The sequence below is a fragment of the Molothrus aeneus genome, chromosome 4 (genome assembly GCF_037042795.1).
Source record: "Molothrus aeneus isolate 106 chromosome 4, BPBGC_Maene_1.0, whole genome shotgun sequence".
In the NCBI taxonomy this organism is placed as follows: domain Eukaryota; kingdom Metazoa; phylum Chordata; class Aves; order Passeriformes; family Icteridae; genus Molothrus; species Molothrus aeneus.
In genome coordinates this window covers 12,627,103-12,645,811 of record NC_089649.1, presented here as the reverse complement: position 1 = coordinate 12,645,811, position 18,709 = coordinate 12,627,103, and the positions used below count along the sequence as shown (strand labels likewise).

Below are 18,709 nucleotides of genomic sequence, written 5' to 3'. Positions count from 1 at the left end.
TAATTTCCCCTCTTTTATTTTTTTTTCTTTTGAGAAGTCTGCTAGCAAACTCAAATACCCCAAACTTTGGCTGTTAGAGCTAAAGTTATGCTTGAAAACTGTGGTTAGCTGTAGGTCTATCAGTGCTTGCTGGCAAATGCTCCAGTCCCAAGTTTTATTGGTGTCTAGGTGAGTCTATAATTAGATGCCTTTTTTTTCCCCTCATCATGGCAGATATTGCAGATGCCACTCTCTACTGCTGACAGTCTTCAGACAAACAGTTTACATTAAAATATCTCTTGGCTTGCAGGGATCTGCTCTAATATGCTCTTGCAGATATGCTCTGATAGGTGCTCTTGTGCTTCCTGTGACTTTTAATTGGCTCATTAGGGTCTGCAAATTGAGGGTATTTTTTGGCATTTTTTGAATGCCTTGACCCTAAAAGTCTGACAAGTTATGGGAGAGCAGTTTTCTTGGTCTCCTGCTGAGGCAATGGTACATATATTCTGAAAAGTAGGCCAGGATGTAATGCTCACTGCTGCTTCTCCCATTAGATTTTGTTATCTGTCTATAGCTGTGTCTGTGGAAGGGAAGAGATTGTGAAAAACATGCTTGGTGTTTCCATTGTGTTTGATTGTTCATGTACCCATTTTGTTCTCCCTCCACACTACGCTTGGTTAGGATTCATCTTAGCAAGGTGTTTAGTTTAGGTAATCTCCTGTGCTCCCCATACAGTGGAGAAAGAGGAAAGAGGAACCTCCTGAAGGTAAACTATCTCATCTGGGGTAGGCATCTCACAGAGGTATTGCTATTCATCCTCTGGAGCTAACTGTCTCTTCATTGAGATTGCAGCCACACTCAATGCCTGTCTTTTAGTTACAAAAGTTAGACCTGAGTCCTCCTTTCACTTCCCCTTTTCTGAGAAATTGGTCCTTCTGATATTTGCTGTGATCCCTTATCAAAGTGTCTGCAATCAGCTTCTCTAAATATCTCCAATAGGCCCTATTCTGAAGAGAGGTATTGACTAATGGCCATAGTCCCAGAATATAATGTCCTTCCTGAGCCCTGGCACAGCTGTCATCATCTTTTTTTGCTTTTTAGCAGCTTTCTTTATGATTCCACTTCCCCATTGCCTTTCACTACCCAGTTGCTCACACAATCAGTACTACGGTGCTGGCACATGGTACTGGTGTAAGCCCCACATTTCTAGACAAGTGTCATGCACACAGAACCTTTAACACTGAATATTTTTTTTTTAAATATTACTACTATTATTATTATTATTAGTCTACAATAAACAATAATGCATTTATATTATATAGTATTATATGATAAAGAAGACTGTAAACTCCTACAGCCTAATAAGTGCAATAAAATAAAATTAAAAAAAATAAAATGGCCTCAAATTTTCTAAGCATTTGTAAGCACTTAAGTCTCAGCTCTGCAGCCTGAATTACTACTATTGCAGTCCTCCAGCTCTGCACTTACTCTTGTGAAGGACTACCAAAGGACATTTTTATCAAGGGATTTTTTACAAGGGACTTATTTACAAATAAGGACACAGTGATAGGTGTCCTGGTTTCAGCCAGGTAAGTGTTAATTTCTTCTCAATAGCTATTACAGGGCTGTGTTTTGGATTTGGAATGAGAATGGTGTTAGTAACACACTGATGTTTTGGTTTTTTCTAAGTCCAGTTTACCGATAGTCAAGGACATTTTTCCCTGCCTCCATGTTCTGCCAGTGAGGAGGTTCACAAAAGAAACTGGGAGGGAGCATAGCAGGACAGGTGATTACCAAAAGGATATTCCACACCACAGAGCATCATGCCTGGTATATAAACTGGGAGGATTTAAATGAAAAGGCATCTGATCTAGGTTTGGGAATGGGGGTTCTGGCTCTGAGTGGGTGGTGAGCAATTGTATTGGGCAGCACTTGCCTTTTTTTCTTTTTGTTATCATTATTATTATTATTATTATTATTATTATTATTATTATTATTATTATTATTATTATTATTATTATCATCCTTTATATCATTTCTGTATTTTACTTTGTTTTCAATTATTAAACTGTTCTTATCTCAACCCACCAGTTTTACTTTGATCTCCTCCTCATTCCAGTGGCGGATGCAGGGAGAAAGGTGGGAATTGAGCAAGCTGCTGCCAGGTTTAATTTCCATTTGGGGTTAAACCAAGACAACAGGATGAGAGGAAATGGCTTCATACTGGAAAAGGGCTGGTTTAGATTAGATATATGGAAGAAATTTTTCTGATGTGGCTGGTAAGACACTTCTCTGGACAACACTGGCACAGGTTGTCCAGAGAAGTTGTGTCTGACCCATTCCTGAAGTGTTTGAGGCCATACCATCTAGTAACCTTCTCATATGCATATCAGGAAGGTGAAACCAGTGCATCAGAAAACCTGGAGAAGCTCTCCCCACTCATGTTACCTACTCTGACCTGTGTAAGGCTGACAGACTGATTGCTGCAGTCAACTTGAACTCTGAGCAAACTGGGTATCAAATTGCAGATTCTCTTACACAAAAAATTCCTCCTTGGCATTTTCTTGTGCTCTGGTCCATGCCTGGGTTTCACCTTCTACAGAAGAAAAGTATTGTATCCTGAGTCTTCTAGGAAAACTAAAATAAGCTAGTGCTTGACTATGGCACCAGATTTTTCTAACTTAAGCACTTTTGGTCAAATGAATATTTTAAATATATTTTGCTTAAATAACAGTTGTTAGTCTTGTTGGTAATCAGGCCTCAGGGAAAGAAGGGGAAACTCAAAGAGCGCTAATATTAGTCAGCAACCTAAAGGGATCTTTCAAAATTTAAATGAGTCAAGATATGTCAGTGTAATATTGGAACAACAGAGTAATGAATCAGGCCCTGGGATTTTCTGTTGCCTGTCAAATATAGGTATACAAGGAAGTAATAAGCAAAAAAAAAAAAAAAAAAAAAAAAGTTTGGGTCTCTCAAGACAGTCTCAAGTAAAACATTGCATGTTTGGGTCTCAAGTGAAATGTTGCAGAAGTCCAAGCAATTTTTTTGTGACTTCAGAACACTTCAGCTCTGAAATATGGTGAGATACAAAACTGAGTAAAGATTTTGATCTCCAAGATCCTTTTCTGGTGAAAAAATTGTGTTAGGTGGTGTTGTGAATATATATTGACTTGTAAATTGCTCATTGGAGAGTGGAACTGTATCTCCCAAATAAAAATTCTAGAGAAATACTTTTTTTTTTTCCCTGTAATTTTTATTTTATTAAAAATATATGAAAAATACATTGGGATCCAGATTACATGGAAGTTTTTCCCGGTTCCATTAAACTCAAACTACTTTCAGTTGAAATGAGAAGATTTTTAAATATTTTTTAACCTCGCTGGTGAAGAGAAACTGTATAAAAGACTTGAGATAAATCAGTGGGGTTTTTTTCCAGAAAGCCTGTGCCATGACAGATTTACAGTGCTAGCTCCTACAAACTAGCAAATTGTGCTTTTTGTGTCTTGAGATGTGTGATGTGGCTGATGATTTACACAAACTGCTGCTCTTGAGAGAGCTTGAATTACAGGAGGATTGAGATGAGGAGCTACTTCATTAGCTCCATATGATGGCAAGAAAGAGAGGCACATGCTTGAACATGTTTACCTGGAGCAGCAGGGGAAAGAGATTTTTTATCTAGTAAAATGGCTTCTATCTTCCATTCTTTATGGAAATTTTTATTTTTAATATCTAAATTCCTTCTGTTTAAGTAAACTAGATTAAGTGGCACTAAAATGACAAGACCTGCCCTCCTCCTGTCAGTCAGTGCTGTAGGAAATGCTAGAGGATGCTGTCCCTGACCCAGAAGGAGATGCAAGCTGACCAGGCAGGATGTAAATATCCTTCTCACTGATCTCCCCACATGCTGGTGAGCTGCAGACCTGGGCTTTGTTTTCAAGAAGTAAAAGGTCTCTGTTTCTTCACTGATTACCAGCAAGTGTGGGCACAGTACTTGCACTCTGGCCCTCCTGCATCTCTGGTGGTACAGCAAAAAGTGGGGAGAACATGGAAAAGAGGACCAGAAGTAAAGCAGTTACAAATTTATGTGTGGCCTAAATGAGGGTGAGAAAGTTCAATATGGTTATTAATTGTTATTGTTTATGAAAAATACAAATCTCTACTCAAAGCAGCACTGATAAAGAAATCTGGAGTGACAAGAGTTGGGCAATTAATTTCTTTCATCTGAAGAAGTGTCCTGGCAGCCAGTTGTCTACCAGCAGCTGACAATTCTGGGTCAATGAAGCTGCAATTTGGTGTGGAGGATGTCAGGCAGAGAAGGGACAGATGGATGGTCAGTGCAGTGGGTGAGGGAAAAAGGCTCAGCTCAAGCCTTTGGTGCGGTACCTCGAAGGGGGATGGGAGAAGAGGGAGGACAAGAGCTGGAGAGGGTTATCAGGGTGTATTTCCTTTAATGTATCAGGATCGGTTGTTTGTGTGACCTCTCTGCTGGCAAAGAATTTTGTGACAATTATTTCTTTCTGACTTTTCTTTTTCCCCCTCACAGCACTGGTGATGGTCCTGAATAGCACAAGTGTCAGCTGGAGTGCCCGCATTCAGATGTTCCTTACCTTTTGTAAGCTTGTAGCAATTCTGATAATTATAGTCCCTGGAGTTATCCAGCTAATTAAAGGTATGAAATGAAAAGTAAATGCTTTAAAAAGCTTTTATCTTTACCCTCAGCAGTCTTTCCCCACTTGCCTCCACCACATAATGCTTATAGCAGCAAAATCTCTTAATTAGTCTGTGCTTGCTTAACCGAGGCTCTGTACTGTCATGTTATTGATAAGAAGTGGAACTACTCTGGGATGAAATGGTATTTCCTTCAGCATGCCAATGAGACTGTTCCAATCAGACTTGCTTTTCCAAGGAGCAAATGGACTGCTCTTCTCTGGAATCTGTCTTTGGCCTGAACTTTGTGAAAGGGGCAGGGTAGGATTTAAAGGCAGGTAGATGCACATGCACTTCCCCAGAGCACATGCCTAGCCCAGGCAGGAAGGCTGCTCTGGCTGTGCTAGTCCCTAGTCATGGTACATGTGTGTGTGGTGCTAGAGAGGGCTCCCAATTCACAGAACCACAAAATCACATGGGGGTTTGGGTTGGAAAGGACCTTAAAGATCACCTAGTTCAAACCCTCTGCCATGGCAGAGATGTCTTCCACCAGGCCATGTTTTTCAAAGGCCCATCCAAAGCCTTGAACACTTTCAGAGCATCCTGGGCTGCTTCTCTGGACAATCTGTTCCAGTGCCTCATCAGTGTCACGAGGCAGATTTTTTCCTAACATGTAATCTAAACATGCCCTCTGTCAGTTTATAGCTATTTCCCCTTGTCCTGTCACTACATGCACTGACAGGTGCGCAGCTAGCTGTAGAGACTTTCCCATTCCAGCCCTCTGAGCAGCAGGTGTGAGACGGTGACAAGCCCCGGGTCACCTTCCCTACAACTACAGAGAGCACCAGCAGCAATGCAGCACACAGCGGCAGAGCAGGGAGCCCTCTTGAGTGTATTGGTGGCAGATTTTATCCAACAAAAACTGTCACAGTTTTGGGCTATGTCCCACCCAAGTGAAGAGCACAGTGTTAGTCTGTGCAGTGAGCTATGTCTTGGGCTATGTCCCACCCAAGTGAAGAGCACAGTGTTAGTCTGTGCAGTGAGCTCAGTTTCACAGGGATAGGAGGCTCTCTGTTGTTAATATAGACTCTGAAATAAAAGTTTTGCTGTGCAGCACTCTGCTGATTCACTTTTTTTGTTGTTTTTCACTTTCTTTCTGGCACTTGCAATGTTGTTGCCTCTCGCACATGACATAAGAAATGTGCAAAATTTCTCTCTGTTCCCATCCAACCCACTTTTTCTAGACCTTTGGAGCAGGTCAAACCTGCTCCAACCCTTGGGGGTTGTTGCCCTGAAGTAGCTCAGCTAAGTGTCCCTGATTCTCCACTGGGACCTTCTTCTGGCCACAGTTTCTCCCTAAACCAAAAAGCCTCTGCTTCAATGGCGATTTTGACTGAGGGCTTAGTAAAACCAGAGCAAAGGATAGAGGATTTCACTCATTACTAATTTAAATCTGAATTAATTAAGTTTCTTCCTGCTCCATATTTGTGGAGGATCATTGCTTCTCAGGAAATTTGGGATATGGTAGGGACATTTTACAAACCATAAAGCACTCTGTAAATGAATGAGAGCATAACAAAAGTGTTGCATATTTGCATTTATAGATATATAGATAATTCTTACTCGATGTAATATTAATACAGGATTGATTATCATGGTAGGGGGTTACTAAACTCATTTTTCAATGGTAGAAATTTCTAGGATTTTGGGTTTATTTATCTTATAAATGTTTCTTCTGAATGAAATGCCAGCAAAGTTCCTTCTGATTAAAATGTTGAACAAGTAAATTTTCCACATCAAAAACTACTGAGCTCATTCTGCTCTTTCATGTTGGTGTAAGTCACTGCTGGAAATGACAGAGCAGTGAGTGTCATCAAGCTCAGCATGCTTTGAAATAAACTAATAGGTCAAATTCTCCTATTGCATGAATACAGATTCCACAAAGCCTTTTACAATTGCTGGCAGATTATGGCTGTGAGGGTTGGGTCAGAATTTAAGGTCAAGGGGCAAAACTTCATGTCAGTGAACTGTTGGGTGATTAAATGTTCCATGCTGTGTTATATATATATATATATATTTTTTTAACTAGTTATGACCAAAGAGCTTATTTTTCAACATTTTATGTTGTTGATTTTGCAGGAGAAACACAGCACTTTAGAAATGCCTTTGCAGGGAATGATGCCAGTGTTATGGGATTACCACTTGCTTTCTATTCAGGAATGTATGCCTATTCAGGCTGGTAAGTGGATGAAACTTATACGTATTTGTCCTGAAAAAAAACCACTAATGTGCTTTAACAAAGCTATTTATTTATATGAAGCAATAAGTAGCACATTCTACATCTTTTGCCAAGCTACATCATACAGCTAGGGTATTTGTCACCACTGTTCCATATGCTCAGTTGTGATTGTGCAAGCAGCTCTGCAAGGGAAAGATTTTCCTTTTTCAGTGTATAATATATAAGCATGTACTGACCACCACAATAATCACACCACAAGAATGGAATATTCTTCATTTTTTTCATTAAATATTTTAATAACAGGATAAAAGTACAAATGAAGCTTTAATTTTTTTGAAGAAGTCAGTAATTATATAAAAATCAAATCTATGATTCTGTTACAAAATGGCCCTTAGCCTTGCTTTGTAAGAGCAGTATTTTACAAGTAAGAAACAATGAGATTGGTATGGGCCACAAAACAGAATAAAAATCTTTAGATTTTTACACTTCTTGGTCTAAGAGATTTGGACCATACTTAAAAGAAGTGCAGCTGGCTTCCACAAAAGTCAGGTGTGATTGACTGTGAGCAAAGGTATGAGAATCTACCTTCAGGTATCCTGCTTAGAACTTTCAAGTCCTTTCTCTCTTTTCCCTCCAAAGTACACAGCAGCTGGTTTGAAAGGTGCTGTCCCTTCTAGAATCTGCCTTTACAATTTATTCATGCTCCTCAGGGCTCTGCATTGTGCAGTGCCAAAAGTCTTTAGCAGAAGCAGCCTGGGGGGAAGGAAGCAGACTACAGCGCACAGAGTGGGCTTATTTTGTGATAGCTTTGTCTGCAGGTCTTCCCTTTGCTCTTCGTAGCCTCACAGGCAGCCAAGTCCTTTACCTTGCACAAAAAGGCGAGGGCTGCAAGATAACGGGTTTATTTAATATGAAAGGACAGTGGGCCGGGCATTGGAGTTCTCTGCCCATCTGTAACTCCCCGGTTGCAGGAGCATTATAAATGTGCACACTGAAGTATGAACAGAATTTATATACTAAATGGCAGCAGGGGAAGAAACCCAAGAGAAATCCAAGAAATCCAAAGCCTTTATCTGAGATAGATATGTAAGAAAAGAGCCTGGCATTTTGAAGCCTCAAAGAAATGGAATTGATTATGTGGAGAATCTCTACTTTCTTGCCCCTCTCTCTGTAACTGACTCTGTCTCTCATATCCATGCATGTGATGGTTTCTCACTTTTTAAATATTAACCTAAGTTTTTGTATGAAAGCAATTTAAAAAGCTCATTATTATTATTATTCAGAATTTCTTTCCTGCAAAATGCTTCATCAAAAATACTGTTATTCTGTTGCTTCTTTCCCATTTTTCACATAACAGTTCAAAGCCTTGCAATAAAAATGACCTTTTTTTCCCCTTTACACCTTCTCACTTTTATTTCAAGGTCTTTATTTGCTACTTATATTAGAAATTAGCAGGAAAAAGACCTAATTTGGCTAGTGGTTCTTCCCTGCTGTCTGTTTTCCTTTGTTATCAACTAAAATTCATCACCTCATCACAGAGGAGCAGACCATTAAGTGGAGTGGCAATATCCTTGCACTATCAGTTTCATGGGGCTAAATCAATGCAATTAGCTGAATATGAAGGAATGTTGGAAGTGTTGGTGATGTGTCCTGGGATGCAGGCAGAATTTTATGCATAGCTCACAAGACTGTTAAATTTTAACTGTTAACTTTTAAAGATACAGCTTTGAAGAAAAGCAGTATCTCTTCTGTGTGTGGGTTCGTCCTGCCAAGAGCAAGTTTTGACTATGGGGCATGTAAAATATTGGCTGAAAAAGTGGAGAAAAGAATGTGAGGAAACATACCTTTGCATCAATAAAAGGACTGATGCTGGACTATCACAGAATGGTTTGGGTTGAAAGGGACCTTAAAGATAATTTTGTTCCAATCCCCCTGCCAAGGATAGGGATACTTCCCACTAGACCAGGATGCTAAAAGCCCCATGCAACCTGACCTTGAAAACTTCCAGGGATGGGGCATCCACAGCTTCCTTGGGCAACCAGTTCCAGTGCTCCAGCACCCTCACTGGAAAGACTTTCCTCCATATATCTAACCTAAATCTTCTTCTGTGCTCTATGCACTAGAAAGTTTAAAAACAAGTACTGATGTTTTTGCATAAGGTGACAAAGAATTTCTTGTGCAGTCACAAAATCACTATTTTTAAAAAGCCACGAGCCAGGGTTAACTTGTTCTGCTAACCCAGTTCTGCTCCAAGACTTGTGATGGGGCAAAGTTCCCAGACTTCCTGCCAGCTTGGTTACCAGTGGTTTATTCACAGCAGCAGTGCTGGCTCAGCACTGGTCCCTTTCATTTGTCTTTCTGCACAAGATCAGAAGACCAGCATAGGTGCTGTATTGACTGCTCTGTTTGATGACTTTGGGCCTGTCTCTGAGCCAGACACCATTGTGTTCCAGGCAGGCACAGACTGAGTGCTAATAAATGTAGAACAGAGGGTTCAGTGACCTTGAGGCTTATGGCTGCTTTGCATGCAGGGCTGTGCCTGGTGAGCAGCTCCTATGAATCCCATACAGAGCTCTCCCTTGAATGCTGCTGGAATGTGATCAGAGTGCAACCTGTACTGGGGGTTGTGCAAGAGCATGCAGAGCTAGCAGCCTGTGTTTTAGATTCTGTACAACAAACTGGTGTGAAAGCTCTTGGTTTAGGAGGGGCTTCAGTTATTTGTAGTGTACTCGCTGAGTACTCTGATGAGACTTTTTGCCAATCTAACCTGAAGCTGTAAAAGGCAGCAAGCACAAATGGAATATAAAGCTTGAAGTGCGCATATGTGTGTGTGTGTGTGTATGGAATTACGGTAAACCATTAACTGTGTAGTATGCCAGGGGGGAAAAAATTAATTACATACTGACTGTACATAGTCACTGTCTTTTTATTTTCCTGCTTTGCTCTCTTTTCTGAGAATTCTCTTCCTAAGTGTGAGGATAAGGGAAGGTTAAATATCCCTCTCTTCTTAATCCAAACATGGGCCTGCAAAGCCTACTGTAATTAACAGCAGTGCTTAACTAAAATAATTTTCTTGATTCTTAGTGAAAGAAATACAGAATAAAAATATAGCAATAAATCTTATAATACATTTTATAACTATTTTCTAGGTTTTACCTGAATTTTGTCACTGAAGAAGTGGAAAACCCTGAAAAGTACGTACTTAATGTTTTGCTTGACTTTTGAGAAATGGTCATGAAATTTCAAATGTTGTAAAAGTAGTGATCTTCAAAGTTCTGTATGCTGGTCAAGTTGCTTGCCTTCCAGCAGATTTGGTATCTATTTGAATTACAACTGCTTGAAAATTTGCTATTTTCAGTCTGTTGTGACCTTATTATGTATTCTGCTTTTATCTGCACTGTAAGAGTGGCTGGTTTAGTGCATTCCAGGATTAAGTAGATCTATCTCTAGGGCTCTGGTTCTCCCCCTCAAGATACGAGTAACCATCAGCGGCTCCTTTCAGTGGAAGATACTGATATCCTGTCAGGGAAATCTTGCCCAAGAAACTTATCTGCTGCAATATTTGTCAGTTTTGCTATGTTTAAATGTTAATGAAATACTTAGTTCTACTTGCTCTGGATGTCTCAGAAATGCAGGATCTTGAATACATGTCACAAAGCATCCAATCTAATTAAACTGAACAGGGAATATGGGTTGGAGCCTGTTTCCAATCAGAGCTGAATACTCCCACATCACCTGCCTGGAAAACATGGAACGTTGTCCTGTTAGGGAGAATTTGATTTGTCCCATCTGTTTTGGTAGATGTGTTTTGGTACATGGGGACAGTAATAAAAGGCTACTAACTTTTTCTAAAAGTTAAAGAAAATGTGCCTTTCCAATTTGTTTTCTTTGAGGAAAAGAAACTATTTACTTGACAAAGAAATTAATGGCTAAATTTTCTTAGATTTTTAAAATAAGATAGCTGGCTGGGTACCAAATTGCTTATTGTTTTAAAAGGACCCCCAGCACTGTACACTCAGATAATATGAATCTGAGACATGTAGGGAAAGAAAACCCCAAGCCATTGACTGGGAGCATCCAGAAGATTTTTGTTGGTTTCTTCGAAGTCTGAACCAAACCTGGTGCTATTTCAGAGGCCTGAAATTATAAGAAAATGGATGATAAAACATGAGGCTGGTAGAAACACTGGCAGATTTCCATCGTTTCAGTGACTTTGGGACGTGTTGTGTTTTAGCAGACTCTTTGATGTGATCTAGATATGTAGAGTGAGGATTCTGTGACCGAAATCTGAGACCAGGTAGAAAATACTGCATTAATATTTGTGAGTAATCATTATGACAGATACCTATGTACAAATGGGTTTTTCACTAGTAATCTTCAGTTCTGATAAAATGCCATTTTAGGAGCTGTGGTTTAGTAAACATGACTCTGGATGTATTTAAAAGGTGTAGATGTGGCACTTGGGGACATGGTTTAGTGGTGGACTTGGCAGTGCTGGTTTCATGGTTAGACTCAGTGGTCTTAGAGTTCTTTTCAAACCTGAAGGCTTCTGTGCTTTTAAGGCATTGTATCAGTGGAGAGCTGTCGCAGACATCTTTTATGGAAAATCCTTTCCCAAGGATTTTTCCTCCTGAGAAGCTGAGAGGCCTCAGGAACAAAATGTAAACAATTATTATCTGCCACTGTGGAATGCAACAGGTGGATCTGTGATTGGTCTCATGTTTGTAATTAATGGCCAATCACAGTCAGCTGGCTCAGAGAGTCCAAGCCACAAGCCTTTGTTATCATTTTTTGCTATTCTATTCTTAGCTAGCCTTCTGATGAAATCCTTTCTTCTATTCTTTTAGTATAGTTTTAATGTAATATATATCATAAAATAATAAATCAAGCCTTTTGAAACATGGAGTCAGATCCTTGTCTCTTCCCTCAACCAAAAACCCCTGTGAACACCGTCACAAAGAGCAGCTGGCTAAAGATTCCCAGGCTTGGGACACAAATGAACTCAAGCTGGATGATCTAGGGTTTAACTACCAAGGATCTGTTCTCTTTATAAAATCATGAGAGACAGACACTAAAACCAAAAGACAGCCTACAGATTTTTTTTTACTTTTGAAAAATTGTTGTGTCACAGACTGATTTTAAATGTGAAACTAAATGTAGCTGTGAAGGGATTCTGGTCCAGGACATCTAGCTCTTCAGGAAATTCTGGGGAGATAGGTTAGGAGCCAGAGTCTTGGTGATATGATTAAATGCAGCTAGAAGCAATATAATTTGTAAATTATCATGTGGTTACCACCAATACCATGTGATCTTTTTAACTGTGCAGATGTCTACACCCTTTGTGACTTTTCAAACAACTTCTGTGTCTGCAGTTCTTTTAACTAGAATTCTTGGTAATTTTCATTATAGCTATTTTTATATCTATTAAGTTTTTTGTGACTGAAGTCAGAGGAGAGCCTATTTTTGAACATTTTGCTCTCTGCTGCATAGGACAGAAAAGCCTAGCTCCTCTCTCTTTTAAAAGCTAAGCACCCCTTGAAGCATGATGTATCTCAGCAAAGAGAAGTGGTGCTGGTTCAATTCTGATGATTTTTTTCCATTGCAGCTAGGATGTGAGGGTAGAAGACTGTTTTTTCCCATCTCAGGAGAACTTCTCTGTACTCTAGGTTATCTTTGGAGAGCTGCTGAAGTTATGTGTGCTGCTAGTGAGGATGTGGGACTGGAGGGCAAACCACATAACGTGGCTGGTTGAGTGTATTCCAGGATGGCACTGGAAAAAAAAAACACCTCAATATTACATGTGCAATGTTATCACAAGGCTCTTAAATCTTCCCTTCATCACTCTTCCTTTTGAGGCTGCACTTTGAGAGAATGAGATTCCCAGTTTTTACAATCTCCATGCTAAGGTATAATATAGACTAGAAGAGCGTGGGATATTAAAAATAGCTCAATAAGTGGCAGGTGATGGTGGGGCAAATGCGTTGTTACTGTCTGTGCTGACAGAGACCTCTGTACCACCTGTAAGTGGGGATTCTGGACTCCCTTGAGCTGAAATAAGCAATTCAATGAAACATTTGGAACATATTTTTAATTTGGTTGTCACCTGTGAATGGCCCTGTTGGAAAGATATCCTGAACCAAGGGCTGTTTCACCATTGTTCCCAAAGCTACAGGGCAAGAGAATAGTGTGGATTAATCTCAATGGCAACTGTCTCAGCTCCCACTAAACCCAATGCAAATGTTAGATGAGCCACTGATTATTCTGCTGTTGTAGGCATTTATTAAGACTAAACTGCTTTTTTTTTTTTTTTTTTTTTAACCTAAAATGCTGTCTTTCATTCTTGTGTGAGCCTGATGTTAAAGCTTGCACTGAGCAACCTGGTCTAGTGGAAGGTATCCCTGCCCATGGGCAGGGGGCTTGGAGCTACAACTTCAAGGTCCCTCCCAACCCAAACTATTCTGTGATTCTACTGTATGGTACTTCTGTTGGTATGATGTTGCTGATTTTAAAAAGGAAGAGGAAAGTACAGGCTTGAAGCTCTTAGACCTTGTAGCACATCGAGATGTGCAATTTGTAATGTTTTCCAATGGTTAAGATGGATGCAAATTACTTACAGCAAAGGAGATGAGCACAGTGAGGTCTTCTGCCCTGCAGCTGTCAAAGTAAATGTTTGCCAGAGAATCAGTCACAGTTGTGCATTTCCAGATGTGCAACAGCTTTGGAAGTAGCTGAGGTGAATAATCAGCTCCATCCCCATGTGAACCAGCAGGCTGCAAACCCCCAGTGAATGTACCAAGGGGATGTGCCGGGTTTACAGCAGAGGGATGGCAGGAATGCTCTAGCAGAGAGTGGGGATTGGGCTTTGAGCAGCCTGGTCCAGTGGAAGGTGTCCCCACCTATGGCAACAAGATTGGAACAAGATGATCTTTAAGGTCCCTTCCAACCCAAAACATTCTGTGGAGGTGGGCCCTAGAATATATCCTGAGATGTGTTGGAAGGTGGAAGCATCTGCTATTAGACTTTAAGTTTCCCAGATAGGGATTGCATTCCTTTCTGTGGTGTATGGCACCAGGGAGACCTTTTGGAATATGCCATGTGTTGTTGGGAATGCAGGAGAGAGGCAGGGAAAGGGGGATGCTTGTGACCTTGCCCAGTCCCCTTTGTGCTCCAAGCAGCTGTTTGTAGAGGCAGGAAGGGCTTTGGAGGCTGCGGGAATCTTTAGAGGTGCAGCTGCCTGCCCAGGTGCAATAAATTCCACACTTAGGTCTATAAGTAGGATAAATACTCTGGGTCTGAAACACTGGGATGCTGAAGCAATACAAAACCCTAGAGAGGGAGGGCAGAAACAGAGACAGTAGGAATGAGCAAAGCGGAAGCAAGCACCCTTTACAGTGCAGAAGGGAGAACAGAAAGACTTAAAAAAAATCTCAAAGTGATTGTCATTACTTTTTGAACAGAGTTTTGGAAGTAGTGTTGAATTCTCACTTTGGAAATGCCCCTGTTCCTTCTTTTGTGTAAGGACATTATTATAACCCCAATTATCATAAGATGTAAAAGTAGCTGTTTCTGTCTCTCGCTAAACCACCTTTTGATGTCTCACTTTTAAGCCTGAACTCCTTTCTTTATTCCTCTTTGTTCAAATGCTTCTCTCCTTCTCTCATGCAGCTATTAGTAGCACCCAAAGAAACACAAAGTTAATGTTTATTTTAGAAGGAGCTGTGGTTGCAGTCTTAATATATAATTTTTTAAAATAGCCTGAAATAGTTTTAGTATCAAGAATATGTGGAAAAACATTAAAGTGTGAAAATTTCTTTTCCTTTTTTTTGAAAATTATGCTTTGCATGTGCAGGCTGGGTCAATAGCAATTGTTGTTTCAAATAAAATACCTAAATAATCCTTGAAGCAGAACTTCACCAAAACAAACTTGTGCAGCCATATCACCTGCAGCTTTGATCTTTTTGATTTCTTACACTCTAAGGATCAGTCTCAAACTGAGGTCTTACTGTTAAATAATAGGGTAATGAAGGAACAGCCAGGTCTCTGAGGGAGTTTGTCACCTGAAAATTGACAGGAGCCATGTTGTCTGGAGCAGGAAATTTTTAGGAGTAGAAATCATGCATGAACTTCCAGACTCATTTCTTGTACATAGTCTTTGATCTCATCCATATTCTTGAGCACCCTCTTGTCACTGACATCTTTTATGAAAAATCCTTTCCTTAGGATTTTTCCTCCTGAGAAGCTGAGAGCCTCAGGAACAAAATGTAAACAATGATTATCTGCTGCTGTGGAATGTAACAGGTGGATCTGTGATTGGTCTCATGTGGTTGTTTCTAATTAATGACCAATCACAGTCAGCTGGCTCGGACTCTCTGAGCCACAAGCCTTTGTTATAATTTTTTGTTATTCTATTCTTAGCTAGCCTTCTGATGAAGTCCTTTCTTCTATTCTTTTAGTATAGTTTTGATGTAATATATATAATAAAATAATAAATCAAGCTTCTGAAACATGGAGTCAGATCCTCATCTCTTCCCTCATCTTCAGACCCCTGTGAACATGGTCACACCCACCATGTACTCTCAAGAAGCAGGCTGAGTTTTTTCAATCAAGACCCTGAAAGCAGCTCTTGCCTGAAGAGCACTTCCCTCTTCCCTCTTAGGCTGAGCAGTGCAGGATCAGTGCTATAGTTCATCAAGAATTTTGGCAGCCTCCAGATGAGAAGATTAACACAGAAGTGTTTTCACATCACAGCAACACTTTCAGAGCCCTGTCAAAGTCAGAGCCAGGTTATGTCAGATGCTGGCCAACGTGAATCCTACTTTAACAAAATTGTTCTCTATCCTCACTATGAGTAGATGATTGGCCTGAATGCTTCAAGTTGTGAAGATTAGGCTTGTGTTGGAAGAGAGAGAAAATATTGTTTCACTTTAAGGGGAGGGAAACTTAGACTCAAATTCCTTACTGGCTTCAAGGCTGTCTGTCATCAAGTGGGCAACTTGAGAGAGATGTTAATTTATGGCTCTTGTTTTACTAAATAATTTTATTTCTTTGGCAGTGTAGGTTTTTGTTGGTGTTGTTGAACTTAGGAAATATTTTTCATTTAGTGGACAAAAATAATAGAATTTCAGAGGATGTGGATTCTGAAAACATTTTACAGCATAGATTACTTTGCAGTTGCAGTTAAGTACAGCTGCTATTTGGCATAATCCTTTCTTTATTTGTCTCTCTATCTCTTCTTTTTTTTTTTCCATTTCTCTCCTTCACCCCCACCCCCCTCCCCTGTCTCACTGAACCATTTCATTTGCAAATATTTCATTTTTGTTTGTAAAATAACTTTGGTCCAGCCCAGGCAATCTATCATTGTTTAAAAAATTACACAGTGCAAAGAACGTCTTATTGAGATGTATAGTGTTTATAAGTATGGTCTCAGATTGATAAATCATGTCTTGTGCTGTTGAAAAACCAAGAAATGAATCGCTTTGCTATGACCTTGGGGTCTGAGATCAGTCAGTTTGTCTATTAGATTTTTCCATGTTCTTCTCACTTCATTTATTCCTTCTTTTCTAAAACACCAAGGAACAGTAGCTGTATAGCAAGCCACCAGAGCTTGATATCATCAGACATTTTATAAAATCAGGATATCAAAATGTTTGATAAAATCTATTTTTATACTGTTTTTAAATAATGTGAATGTCATGTCTAGCTAATGTGTGCTGCCCATTCATTCTAATTATAGAGTCAACTTTGCATCTATGAGGACTGAGTGAGAGAAATAAAATATTAGGGGTGTTTTCTTCAATCTGTCTGAGAATTATAGAGATGCAGATGGATGGGAAGGGAATGGTGGCTGAGATGTTACAACTCTTCCAGCTCTCCTGTTATTTGTGGCAGTCTGATTTTTGGCACTTCTCATTAAAATGCAGCCCCCTGCCAAAGTCAGTCAGAAACTTGAATTGCACTGTTGCTCATTGTCAATCTAGCCACTGATTAGGGATCAGATTCCCAGTAAGCAAAAGAGTAAAAAATATTTTCAGTGTTAATTGAGAGGATGCAAACCTTTGATATTTCTGCCTCTCTGCTTCTTACATTTTTTGGTTGTTATTTTATAATTTAATGACAAGATTTACTCTGAAGAGGAATATTAATATCGGTACTCTTAGACACTTAAAAGGTTTATCTGCTTGGACTTTGAAATCTTTCTTGTATCATTATATTCTGCTTATTCCTAAAAGATACATTTGATTCCAATTCATTTTCTTCATGTCAAGCTACAGTGCCAAATATTCAGTGCAGAAGTTATAGGATTACATTGTGATATTTGACCTGAAGATAACGAAAAGAGACAAATGCTAATCTTTCCAATATTTTGTAAAGCCCATTTGCTCATGTGAATCCATCAGATTACCTTAAAGGGAAAACCAGGTCAGTTAAGTAAGCATTTGCATTTTTTCCTCTATATATTATTCGTGTCTTGGTAGATTTTTTGCACTTGAATACTTATTCTTCATTGTAGAATGAGGATGTTCTAATTAGCCTCCCCCCAGCTATTTTTATGTCTCTTTAATAGAAATTTTATACTTTCTAAATTTGACTGTGTTGAACAGCATTGCAGTCTGCTTAAATTCTTTCATTTATCTGGGAGGCATCTCAGATGAGGCGTCCAAACCTGGTGAATTCAACAACAATTTCAACTGTTTTTTTTTGCCCTCTGTAAGTGATAGTGTTTTCAGATCTAGAAAATCCTTTAATGGGGAGCTGAATCTGCCAAATAAAGAAAACAAATTAATTTACTACTCAAATCTACTTTCAGGAAACCAAGCATGGGTTTTGCTATTTGTAAAATGTATGAAAAACATTTAATTAAGAATGTAATTCAGTAGTATTTGTGTGTGTTTGAGAAGGACAAAAAGACAATTACTAGCTCTCAGGGGAGTTGACTCACCAGCTGTTCTTAATACAATGATCTTTCCTTTACTTTTGCTTTCTCACTAATTTTATTAGCTCCCTACTATGACTCACATCTTCAGCTTATTAATTATTGTTTCTTTTAGAAATTACTAATAATTCATTTCTGAAACTAAGTATTTCAGTCTTGAATGCATGATTTCTGACATCTCAGTATGGGAACAAACTTTTCTCCCTTCATAAATTTATTTTATTCTTTTTAGTTGGAGGATGGTGCTCTTGCTGGAAGTTGGAAATTCTCTTATGAGTGGGACTCAACTATCCTGAGTTGCTTTGCCTTTTATTTATATTCTTTCTTCACTCTTAGTTTGGGAGATTTTAGACCAGGCTTCTCAGGGCCCCCTCCAACCTGGCCTTTAATACTCCTGAGTTCTGGCTCCAACCTTTCCTTTCTTCTCTCTTGCACTAGTTTGAAAGCAAATCAGTAAGAGACTCCACATCAGATCTACAATTTAATAGGAAAATTAAAATAAATGCAAAAAAAAAAAGGCTTAACTTGACAGAGTGAGGATACAACCTGACACCCTGTGGGTGAGGGTGTTGGTAGCAGTTCCATTAAATGGTGGCTGCAGTCCTCCTGCAGTGACAGGTGTGGCTTTGTTGAAGCAGTGATCCTATAGAAAGGCCTGGTCCTCCTTGGAATGTCAAGTGGTGGTTCTGTAGTGCTCATCCTGTGGGAATCCAATAGATAAGGCTGCTTGTGCAGCTCCAATTCTCAGATTATATTCAGTTAGGAATGCTTGGCTCCTCCCCCTGGGCAGAGCATCTCCCAATGGGATGGTGTAATTTTAAGAGTCGTGCAGTGAGACTTTGATGGCCCATTAACAGAAGATATCCCCTGGAGATATCAGGGATGAGTCATAGAAGAGATAAAGAACACTG

At 39.5% G+C, this 18,709-nt stretch overlaps 1 protein-coding gene across 2 annotated transcripts in view; it reads left to right on the top strand.

The window, feature by feature from the left end:
- The window catches only part of SLC7A11 (solute carrier family 7 member 11), a 66,254-nt gene that overhangs the window by 15,391 nt on the left and 32,154 nt on the right, over positions 1–18,709 (top strand). For both annotated transcript variants that reach the window (XM_066547939.1, XM_066547938.1), the window contains 3 exons: positions 4,523–4,648; positions 6,766–6,865; positions 10,015–10,059. In XM_066547939.1, the coding sequence (XP_066404036.1) occupies positions 4,523–4,648; positions 6,766–6,865; positions 10,015–10,059 (271 nt within the window). The remainder of the gene's footprint in view (positions 1–4,522; positions 4,649–6,765; positions 6,866–10,014; positions 10,060–18,709) is intronic.